Raw genomic sequence first — 12,459 nt, 5'->3', positions numbered from 1 at the left:
TGTACTGCAATAAACATGTAAGCATGGGTGACTTTTTGATATAATGACTTGTTTCCCTTTGGGTAGATACCCAGTAGTGTTCTGGAGTGAATGATAGATCTACTTTTAGTTCTTTGAGAAATCTCCGTACTGTTTTCCATAGAGATTGTACTAATTTGCATTCCCATCAGCAGTGTAAAAGCATTCCCTTTTTACTGCCTTCTTGCCAACATCTATAGTTTTTTGAATTTTTAATGGCCATTTTATTCTAGAATATAAAAATATAAAATATCTATTAATCTCTGAAGAAGCCAACTAAAAATTACTTGCTGTTTCATTGGTGGGTAGAGACATGCTACTTATTTGGCAGTTGGTTTAAATAAGTTAAAATATTAAGGAGAAGGCTAGTAGAAGATTCTGGTAGAAACAAACTCAGCACTTCTGAGTTATGGTTTTAGATATTTTTTTCCCAGTTAAGTAAGCCTTTCTTCCCACTCTCAGACCCGTAGAAGAGGTCAGGTCTGATTCGGGTAAATGTATTTAGCCAACTAGCATATGTCTATTGAGTTATTCAAAGACTTCATATAATTTATTGCAAGATTTATTAAAAATAGACGCATTCATCAGGTAGGAGCTGGTTATATGTATTAGTTTTCCTGTTAATTCTCTGTAATCTGCTACACTTTGCTTATCTGTCCTATTATTTACTGATGTGGATTTGTGCCCATAACAAAGAGAGCTAAAGAGTAATATCAGAAGAAAGGAAATAGAGGGACCTTTAGCTTTTTACTCATGTGTTAAGTATGTGGCTTTTCCAGAATGAGATTTCACAAGAATATGGGTATCACTATGCCAGAGTATCCTCACTGTTAACCTATTGTTTTTTTAATGTGATTATCTGACTGAAGGGAAAACAAAAATTTGTTATTATGATTATATTTTTCTTTAGAAAGTGCCCTGCACTTCTTATGGCGAGAGATTGTTACATCTGAGGGTCTGAAACTCTACTATAATCCATATACAGGCTGGTAAGGCAAAATTTTACTTATATGCTTGATTTAAAAAATAAATATAATGAAAAACTGTCTGAGATTGTTAGCATATCTGTAACTTTGACGCTACCTCATGAAGGAATCAAAGGTGAAGTCTTATTAGACATATCTATGGATAGGATAGATTTAGAATTAATAGCACCTGTCATTTTTCAGTAAATGAATTTGGAATAATATTTGGATAATAATAATATTTGGATAAATAAGCACATAAGGTGCTTAGTTATCAAGATTTAAAGAGATTATTATTCAAAGTAAAAATGTTATCTTGTTTATTATGGGGCCAGTTTTATTTTTTCTTAGTAATCATTAAACATCATGAATGAATCAGTAGTTATTGCCCTTTGTATTTTTTTTTTTATTCATAGATTCATAGTCATAGAAAGAAGGCAGACGTGTTCTCTTTTAACTACCACTCATTTCTGCAGAGTTACTTGTCAGCTCAGGCAGTTTTTTTGGTTATCACAGTTCTAATGTTCGTAATCTAAGGTTTGAATTGTTTTGCCCTAAAATATAGTTTCAATAAACTTAGACTTTATGCATTGCTTCCAGTTCTCTTTAGGAAAAGTAATTAGGAACATTGTAATTTGTATTCACATTCCTATGATGTGATTTATCTTGTTTTTTTCCTTAGCATCATTCGTGAGTACCCAAATTCTGGGCCGCAGTTGCTTGGTGGAATTTTAGCAGATGAGATGGGTCTTGGAAAGACAGTGGAGGTTTTGGCTCTGATTCTGACACATACTCGACAAGATGTCAAGCAAGATGCTCTCACTCTTCCCGAGGTAGGAGGGGTATAGTAGGGCTTGCAAGAGCAGGGGACATATGTTCTCGAAAAGCATCGTATGTTGAACATTTGCTTGGCACTGAAGTCAACACTTTCAGTTCACTCTGTGGGTAATGATTTATATTAGTGGTTAGTTAACTTCAGGTGGGCAGAGAGAATGGGATATTTGTGACCCAGAAGGTTTATTTTTTAAGTAATGTTGGTCAACTAGGAAGAGAATTTGTGATCACTTACCAAACTTCCTTATAGTTGGCAGAGAAACTCCTTCACAAAAGTACTGTTGACTCCTCAAATGTTTTGTCACTAATAAAGTCTCCATATTACTACTAAATATTTTTAAGAGCTATTTAAAAATGTTAAACAAATCTCATATATATAAATCTTAGAACCAAATAATTAGAACTTTGTTAAAGAACAAGTAGCTTAGTAGATAGATTGCTAATTGAAACAAACTTCAAGTCCTTGTCCCAAAATACATAATTGTGTTTAAAAATATAAATTGTAGAGTTTACAGAAACAAAGTCCACTAAGGCAAATATAGTATATAGCTCATATTTTCTAGTAATGAAATCTGAAATCAGCCTTTACATTAAATCTTGCTGAAATGAAGTCAGTAGTTAAAGGTATAATTATAATTAATTACCTCTAGGACCCACCAGTCTCGCAGCTTTAGCATTATGTTATCTTTCAGTAGGGTCAAGTTTGCAGAATTAGCCTTTCAGATTTGAGTAGAAAATTAAAAAAAAAAAATGTTTTCTTTGTAGACAAATGACTTGGAATATATTGACTTAACTATCAGTAACTTCTTTCTGAGATTTCTTACTCATTACTATTTTAATTCCAAGTTATTTTCATATTATTATAAATTCAGTGGGTTAATTTTATATTTAAATATACCTTTAAAAGTTAATTTCAGAGGTTCCACACATAACATTTAGGTAATTTAAGATAATATGCACAATTTTTTAAGTGATAGCTAGCTGTAAACTCAGAAATAAAACTGTGTATGTATCTACAGCTATTTGGCCCTTTCTCTTGCAATTTTTTTACAACTGTTTTGCATTTCCATAAAGAAGGAAAGTTAATTTCAATAAGCAATTCAGAATACTGAAAGCAAAACACTGTGTAACTACTGACTGTTGTTTGTATCAGGGAAAAGTGGTGAATTATTTTATTCCATCACATTATTTTGGAGGAAAACTGAAAGAGACAGAAATCCAGAATATCGAATTTGAACCAAAAGAAAAAGTTCAATGCCCTCGTAAGTATGACATCTCTTGAAGGAAATACCTTCTTATAGTGATCTTTGCTAAAGTTCTTGCAATCCTTAGAGATATCTTGTAATTGTTATAAATAATTGTTTTTACAGTTATATATGCTTTTCATAAATGAATTCAATTACAAGTCATAATATCTTAACAAAAGTAAAGATGTATTCTTTTGTTTGACTTGGCCCAGGTAGTTCTTCCTCAGTCTGTTATATTTAAATCTCTTTAGCTTACAGTTTAAACCAGGCTTTATTTATCTTTTAGGAAATGAATGTTTCACATACTAATGGTAGCGTATACTTAAATAATTGTGAGAGTTTTCTTTTATAATTTTGCATGATTGTGTTTTATAGTATTAACAATTCAATATGAGTAATTCTTCCTTCGATTATTTTTATTACAGTAATTTGTTTCTTAATATGCTGAGATACATTTTTATTACATATTTTTTCAAAATGGCACTCTGCTATAATAAATCTTGGATTTTTTTTTTCTTAACTCAGTCCTCATGCAGATTAAGATTAACCAAGTTTTACTTTCTTTTCATTTTAATTATTTTGAGTGATTTAGCATATCCTTTTACATTTAGCTACACGTGTGATGATCCTGACAGCTGTGAAAGAAATGAATGGAAAAAAAGGAGTGTCCATCCTTTCCATCTATAAGTATGTCAGTTCTATATATAGATACGATGTTCAACGGAACAGGAGTCTTTTGAAACGGATGCTGAAATGTTTAATTTTTGAAGGTCTCGTGAAACAGATCAAAGGCCATGGTTTTTCTGGGACTTTTACATTGGGAAAGAATTACAAGGAAGAGGATATATGTGATAAAACAAAAAAGCAGGTAACAGAGCTTAAGTTCAGCTCTGTATTAAGTACACGTATGTGATACCTTACCGAGTACATTGACAGATCCCACCTTGACACTGAAACTGTTACGATCTGAAGATAAAAAACAAAATAGGAAAAGTACTTATATCTGTAACTTCTACTTTCTACTTTGTGGATATAAACTCCATGAGAGTAACTTTACTTTGGCAATCATTAAACCCAGAGAATAATGCTTGGCACATCACAAATACTCAGCTATTTATTGAGTGAATTAAAAAATTAGTTGGCTAAGCGTATTATAGAGTATAAAGCATCTTATGTATTATTTATTTTTATTATTTTTTTAAGAGACAAGGCGTCTATTGCCCTGGCTAGAATGCAGTGGTCATAGCTAGCTGCAGCCTTGAACTCCTGTGCCAAGCTGTCATCTTGCCTTAGCTTCCCAAGTAGTTATGAGTACAGGCTCATGTCACCATGCCTGGTTAATTCTTGTATTTTTGTAGAGATGGGGTTCTCACTATGTTGCCCAGGCAGGTCTGGAACTTCTAAATTCTCATTTTCTTTATATTATTATCTTATACAATTTCTGCATTTTGTTAGAAAACTGCTTCTGTTGGGCCAGTAATTTCAATTTGCTTTTAGGAAAATAGTTATAATATTCGCAATCATAAATAAAGATTAATGACAACAAGTCAAAATGTGGAGCTACCAGCTTGGCTCCACAAGAAAAAGACAAAAAATTTATTTCCTGGAGTAGGGAGTCTATATTATCCTTGGATAGCATTGAAGACAGCAGTGAACTGTGCTTTTGGTAATCCTGCTACCACCAAAACTAGAAGATTTCCCTCAGTTAATGCCATTGATTACATGTTGTGTCTTAACTCCCCTATTCGACCTCAGCCCTGATATCCCTTGGAGGAAGCTGTCCCTGTTACCTACCTGCCTATCATACTCCCACTATGTTGTACAACCCTCTTAGGTATTCCCATAGCATCATTTTACTTTTTACTGTTCTCACTTTTCCAGTAGACCCCTTTGAGACTGGGGGCCAAATATTGTTCATATTTGAGTCCCTAGCATCTAACACAACTACTGGCACAGAATTGGCATTTAATAAGTAATTGTAAGAGAGGACATATGTAGAAAAGGGAAGGAAAGAAGGAATCCATTTGCTAATTGCAGTAACCAGTGGATTATCTTTTACTTTCTTTGGATGCTATATTTTAGTACTTGGTATTTTTGTAGTTGCCCTAATTTGTATATTTATGTACTCGAAAAGTACTAGTCTTGTATTGATTTAGGCAGACTAAATCATAGTAGGTTAATAACCAAATATCAGTAGCTTCCTTTATCTTTCTAATTTTTCATCTCTCCAAATCTTACACTTGTAGAGCCTTCCTTTTGTTTTGAGATAAAGTGAGGCTCCTTACAGAGAGCAGATTGGAAGCCACTTATCAGGAGTGATTCTCCTCAGGGAATAGGGTAGCAAAGACTGGCTGCTACATAATTATATGAAGTACTTACATAAAATCAGGAGTTTAATTTCAGAAATGCAACTAGTTGAAATCAATTAATTAAATATTTTTTTCATAGGCAGTAGGGAGTCCAAGGAAAATTCAGAAAGAAACTAGAAAATCAGGGAACAAGGACACAGATTCTGAATACTTGCCATCAAACACCTCTGATGATGATGATGATCCTTACTATTATTATTGTAAGTCCAGGAGAAATCGTAGTAAATTGAGGAAAAAGCTTGTTCCATCCACAAAAAAAGGAAAAAGTCAACCATTTATCAATCCTGATTCACAAGGTCACTGTCCAGCTACTAGCGACTCTGGAATAACTGATGTTGCTGTGTCTAAAAGTACATGTATCTCTGAATTCAACCAAGAATATGAAACAGAGGACTGTGCTGAATCTCTAAATCCTGCTGATAGTGATGTACCACCTTCTAATACCATGAGTCCCTTTAACACCTCTGATTACCGCTTTGAGTGCATATGTGGTGAACTTGATCAGATAGATCGTAAGCCTCGCGTTCAGTGCCTGAAGTGTCACCTGTGGCAACATGCAAAGTGTGTGAATTATGATGAGAAAAATCTGAAGATCAAGCCTTTTTACTGCCCCCACTGCCTTGTTGCAATGGAACCAGTGTCAACAAGAGCAACTCTGATCATCTCTCCAAGTTCCATCTGTCACCAGTGGGTGGATGAGATCAACAGGCACGTGAGGTCGTCATCGCTTCGAGTCTTGGTAAGGCCACTTGGACTAAAGAGGGAGAGGAAAATGTAAAGTTTTGCTTCTTCATGATAGTTTCCTAATCTTTGTTTCTTTGTTGTTTATCCTCAAAACTAACTGAATGATTTAATAGTAATGTTAAATCAAAGCTTAAAGAAAAAAATTGAGACTAAGAACTAGAACAGTACAATGTTATTCTTTTCTAACATCAGAATTTACCAGTTAAAGCATTTTGAATATAAAGATGTGAAAGCTTTTTAAAAATTCTTGAGTATGTAAATGAGAAATTCTTGGTATAAGCATTTATAGTCTTCAGAGAGAAATGCAATCCAAAGGCAGCACTGTGTAATAGGAGCTACTTATCTGATCTGCCATCTCTTAGCTCCAAAATCATCCTCTAAAGCTTCAGTTACCTCAGCTGTAAAATAAGAATTTACTTATACAGCAAATCTTTATTGACCACTTATTATGTGCCAGGAACTGCTGAGTTTTAAAAATAGTATCCAGTCATTTGTGAAGATATGATTTCGTCAAGTACTGGGCACATAGTAATGTTACTGTTTCCTAATATTAATACCCTTCACTAATTTCATTCTTCCTTCTTTCCATGCAAATGTTACTGAAGGTTTTTATATTTCATCCACTCTACATAGGCATGGAGAATACTGTAATAAGTAAAACAATTTTTACTGTTAAGAATCTCTATTCTGTGTGCGTAGGCAAAGCTTTGAGTCTTAGTTCCATCAGTTTTGAGCAAGTCACTTTATTTTTCTTATGTGTGGGATAGGAATATTAACAACCACCAACAGAATTATTGTTGAAGTTTGGAGATAATGCTTAGCACAGTATCTGAAACATAAAAGGCATTTCATAAATAATAGCTCTTATTGTTCTACTTTTTCATACCATTGTGCTTTCACATATGCTATTGATTCCATCCTCCTACCTACATATAGCCCTTTTCTCTTTTCCACCTATGAGAACCTTTAAGATATACCTCAGGTTTTAACTCCTCTGTGATTTCACCTTCTCCGCTACAGAATTGGTCTTTCCACTGTGATGCTGTCATGTTTACATTTATTACAGTTTGTTGCACATCAGTTATGTAATTCATCTTCCACACTAAAATATGTCTTTCTCCAAATAGGTATGAGATCTGTCTCATAGCATGAATGCTCCTAAGAAAATAGAGAGGACTTAGTAAGGGTATAAATGAGTGAATATTTCATTGCCTTTAGTAAGCCTTTTTGCAATAACTGCCTATATTGATTATTTCCTAGGTATATCAAGGAGTGAAGAAAGATGGCTTTTTACAACCTCATTTTTTGGCAGAACAGGATATAGTTATCATCACCTATGATGTACTGCGTTCAGAATTAAATTATGTCGATATCCCACATAGCAATAGTGAGGATGGGCGTCGCCTACGGAATCAGAAGCGGTATATGGCTATCCCGAGCCCCCTCGTAGCTGTGGAGTGGTGGAGGATCTGCCTTGATGAAGCTCAGATGGTTGAGTGTCCCACAGTAAAAGTGAGAGTTTCTGCAAAATCTTTTGAGGGCTGGGGAAGAAGGGGGAAAAGGAATTAGGGGAACTTGAGTAGCTTAATAGTTTAAGCATAGTTAACCTGTAGTACTGATATTGGTCAAAAGTTTTTTATTAAACAGTATTTGCGCTTTTCTCTTGTGCTTTGAACTACATAACCCTTTGAAATTAGTTTTGTACTCTGTGACTCATTGCTCTATATGAAATATATATTTTTCAGTAAGATGTCTGTTTGTATATGATGCAGATCAAAGTAAACTGTGTTTAGGAACTTCTGTAAGCATTTCTGCTAACTGGGAGCTCATCATGTAGCCTCTGATAGCTTTGAACCAAAGTTGACTTTGACAGTCTTTTAAATCAGAGGCCAAATGGTAACAAAATACTACTTCAGAGGACAGAATTTTGATTCAGCCTTTGAATGTCATATGTCTTTATTCTGTTGTCTTTGGCCAGTCTGTAACCTGAACTGAATGTATGAATCATGTCTATTAGTATATCTGGAGGATAGAGTGATGTAGGGCATGGATCAGTTATTCAGGGGGCTTTTTCATTCTGTACGTATTTGAACTACCCCTCTGTTTTAGGGGACTGCGTGGCAGCCTCCCACTAATGAGAACCACTGTACTGGAAGATGGTCCATTGAATATGACATTCAACATTGAGTGTGATAACTTAAATAAAAGCAGGTACATCTCACCAGAAGTGTAGCTTTTAATGGGCTGTTTTTCATGAGTATGCCTAACTTCTGTGTTCTTTCTGTGGTTTTCTGGATTTCGTTTTTATTTCATTTTTCTCTCTCATCAGGCTGCAGAAATGGCCCAGCGTTTGAGTGGGATTAATCGATGGTGTATCAGTGGCACTCCAGTACAGAGAGGATTAGAGGGTAATGTATGGTTTCCTCACATATTGCATGCATTTGAAAAGCTTCATTTTTTAGAGAGAAAAGTATTGTTATGCTTAACCTTTGCTGCAATCCTTATTGAAGTGATGATTCATGTCTTTATAGTTGACTCCTAATAGTTCCAAGCATTTATCTTTTTAAGTGGAACTCAGGTGATTTTTCTGTTTATGTGTATGAGGACAGATATATATTAAGAGGTCTCATTGCCTTAAGTTGAACCATTATTGTACCTGCCTAAACAGCATAGATACAGGTCTGAATTAAAATTAGAGTTCCAAAGTCATAGATAGAAAACAAAGAATCTAACCCAAAAAGAAACAAAGGGTGGGTGGGGGGGGGAGAAGCAGAAAAAGAGAGAAAGGGAATTAATTTCAATTAACTGTGTCTATGAAAATGGAGAATATAATTTTTATTGTGTGAACCCAGGAATACTAGGGCCATAATTTTAGTAATTATATAAGTTATTAGTAGCCTTATAATGTCACACTATATGTATATACCATTATTGTTTGTACCATTCGTTTTCTTGAGCATTTAGATTGTGTCTAGTTTTTTCCTCCTCTCCACACATGCATTGAAATGATCCTTCTACCTTAATCTTATTCAAGATCACAATATCACAGTAGAATGGACACTGCATTTCTAAAACCTTTATTCAAGTTGTGAATATCTAAAATGAAAAGTTTAAATCTTGTTTTATATATTTTCCTAAAAGTTGTTATTAAAGTGTAGTTAAATTACAAAATTTAAACATACTTGGAGTTCTGTAGTAAATATTCATCTTTAAAACTTATCTTTCTGAAAATCCAAGTTTTCGTATGTTTGTTTTCAGCAGTGTAACTCTGCTAAAACAAAAATCTCAGTATCCATTACTTTGACCTTTAAAAGCAGTGTTTTCCAATGATTATTTTTAGGAGGAAAAGGTTTTCTAGTAATATTTTCTAGTATATATTTAAATATTGGCATAACTTAAATGTTACATTTAGATACATATTTATAGAATAATATTAGGTTCAGTAAAGGACCACATTTAGTGGTCTCCTTTCATGTTTGGAAATTGTCGAAATTGTAAATGTTTAGGCGTTAATAAGGTCTAAGATCTTACCCAGCTCGAAAGTTAGCTGAGAGGGTACAGAAAAGAGTACATGACTATCAGAGTTACTTTTTCTCATTTTAATATTGAGAGAGTATGAGCAATAATTTCTTAGTTCCTGGGTCGGTTTTTTTGGAGATATAAGATGTTGGCAAGTGTTTTGAGCACCTGTCACCATTCAACAAATTCCTAATTTTTTAAAAACCAACTTTATTGAGCTATTTGGACTTCATTGAGATATAAATGACATATAATATAACTAAATATTTAAAATACCACATTTGAAAAGTTTTGACATGTATGTGTAGCCATGAATATATTTGCACAATAAGGCAAGTTTCATCATGTTCCAAGTCAGCTCCAAAAGAGCTTTTCCAGACTTTCTAGAATTTTGTCTTTCCCCGTCGCTTCCATATCTCTGTGGTATCTTTATGATTCTTGCAATTAAATGGTTTTTTTCTAGTTGTCACACTAGGAATGTTGGCCTGCTCATGACTTACTATGTTGTATTTGGACATGGAAGTCTCATTTGTTTTCTTTTTGTGCTAAACTAGGGTTTCTCAACATTGGCCATATTGACATTTGGGGCCAGATAATTCTTCTTTGGGATTGTCCTGTATGTTTTAGGTTGTTTAGCTTCTACCCACTAGATGCTGGTAGCACTCCTACAATTCTGACACCCAGAAATGTCTTCAGAAATTGCCAGACTGAAATAATGTCATCTACTTGGAATGTCAAATATGGAAGAACGCTTCCTCACTCCTTCCACTCGCCACACCCTATGTCTACATAATGTATTCATTTGTATAATGTAGAAAGCATTGGCTTTGGGGAATATAAAAACTGGGGTTTACATCCTGACTTATTAGTTGTATGTCCATAAACAAATTCCTTAAACATTTAAGTCCTTATTTTTCTTATCTATAAAATAAGATGTTTTAAAGATGAATTATGATGAAGTATACAAAGGATTTAGCACAGTACCTAACAAATATTAAATATTCAATGAATGATAGCTGCTTCTACTTCTGCTTTTGTTTTTATTTTCCATTTATATAGTCATTTATTTATTTTAGTGTTTTCGAAAGTATTGACTTTAACAAGTACTTTGTGATGCATTTATTATTTCATTTATTATTATTTATGTATTTGATTTATTTCTTTGTGAGGTAGGATAGAATCTCAGTCAGATTTTTGCTGTTAGGATACCACAGACTGGATAAGTACAAAGAAGGGAAGTCTGTTTAACTCACAATTCTAGAGGCTGGCACATCTAAAAGCATGACACTGGCAACCGGCAAGGATCATCTCATGGTGGAAGGTGGAAGGGAGTACATGAGATAGAGAGAAGCACCAGGGGCTGGACTCGCGTTATAACAACCAACCCTTGAGATAACTAACCCGCTCCCGCAATAATGACATTAATCCACTCATGAGGGTTCCACCCTCATGACTGAGTCACATATAATTAGGCCCACCTCCTAATATTATTCACTGAGTTTAAGCTTCTAACACATGAACTTTTGGGGGATACATTCAAACCATAGCAGATGATGAGCAAAAGTACATACGATCCCGTATCTATTGAGCTTACAGCTTAGAGGAGAACATATGCTTCTTAAAATATTTCTTAAATACTTAGATAAATATTAAATTGCAATTGAGATAACTTTCACAAATTAAAAAAAGGAAAATTCTAACTATAACAGATTTCATTAAAAAAATAATTTGTTCTATAACATCATAAAATTGGGATGCTGACAACTGAGCTGTGATCTGAAACATTAACATGAGCTAGGTAAAGAGGAAAAGGAAAAGTCCTCTATTGTACAGGAAACAGAAAATATTAATGTAAATAGATCATGTGGCAGAAATAGCGTGGCTAGAATGTAAAGAGCTAGGGAGATGATGGTGGATAGACTAGGTAGGTAGAGATGGGACCATGGAGGATGTTATTAGCCTTGTTAAAGAATTTTATTTTTTTTCTTAAGAGTAGTAGGAGCTATTGAAACGATTTAAACAAAGTGGTTGGGGGTCGTTTTGTGGTTAGATTTGTATTTCAAAAGATCACTCTAGTTGCAGTGTGGAGAGTGGTTTAGAAAAGGGTAAGAGTGGATGTTAGGATATTGATTGTCTATAAGAAGTAATCTAGGCAAGTGGTGCTGGCACTTTTGATTTGGACTAGGTTTGTCCTAAAGATACAGAAAAAAGTGGATAAAGGCAAAATTAACAAGCCTCAGTGACAGATCAGGAGATACCAAGATTTCTGACTTGCATAAATCCATGAATGGTGACTGGTTTCCCCAGTGAATACTACCAGAAAAGAAGCATGGGCCAGTGGCTCACACTTGTAATCCCACCACTTTGGGAGGCTGAGGCGGGTGGATCATCTGAGGTCAGGAGTTTGAGACCAGCCTGGCCAACATGATGAAGCTTCGTCTCTACTAAAAATACAAAAATTAGCTGGACATGGTGGCAGGCGCCTGTAATCCCAGCTAGTCGGGAGGCTGAGGCAGGAGAATCGCTTGAACCTGGGAGGCAGAAGTTGCAGTGAGCTGAGATTGCACCATTGCCCTCCAGCCTGGGCGACAGAGCAAGACTCTGTCTCAAAAAAAAAAAAAAAAAAAAAAAAAATGAAGCATGTGTGTGCAAAAAGATTATGAATTTGAGATTTCGGCAAGTTGAGTTTGAGACGGCTTTGGGACCTCAAAAAAGAGGTAACATACAGCAATTGAATTGATTTGAGCTAAAAATATAAATCTG

At 34.6% G+C, this 12,459-nt stretch overlaps 1 protein-coding gene across 7 annotated transcripts in view; it reads left to right on the top strand.

Annotated features, from left to right (window-relative positions):
- The window catches only part of SHPRH (SNF2 histone linker PHD RING helicase), an 82,901-nt gene that overhangs the window by 18,321 nt on the left and 52,121 nt on the right, over positions 1 to 12,459 (top strand). For all 7 annotated transcript variants that reach the window (XR_655286.3, XR_008526517.2, XM_009242348.3 and 4 more), the window contains 7 exons: positions 929 to 1,007; positions 1,666 to 1,816; positions 2,971 to 3,079; positions 3,676 to 3,932; positions 5,513 to 6,172; positions 7,438 to 7,689; positions 8,507 to 8,585. Coding sequence is in view for 5 of the 7 variants with exons in the window: in XM_009242348.3 (XP_009240623.2) it covers positions 929 to 1,007; positions 1,666 to 1,816; positions 2,971 to 3,079; positions 3,676 to 3,932; positions 5,513 to 6,172; positions 7,438 to 7,689; positions 8,507 to 8,585 (1,587 nt within the window). In the remaining 2 variants the exon portion in view is untranslated. The remainder of the gene's footprint in view (positions 1 to 928; positions 1,008 to 1,665; positions 1,817 to 2,970; positions 3,080 to 3,675; positions 3,933 to 5,512; positions 6,173 to 7,437; positions 7,690 to 8,506; positions 8,586 to 12,459) is intronic.

The sequence above is a fragment of the Pongo abelii genome, chromosome 5 (assembly GCF_028885655.2).
Source record: "Pongo abelii isolate AG06213 chromosome 5, NHGRI_mPonAbe1-v2.0_pri, whole genome shotgun sequence".
Taxonomy (NCBI): domain Eukaryota; kingdom Metazoa; phylum Chordata; class Mammalia; order Primates; family Hominidae; genus Pongo; species Pongo abelii.
The sequence above is the reverse complement of the archived record's forward strand: the minus strand, read 5'-3'. Positions and strand labels throughout refer to the sequence as shown.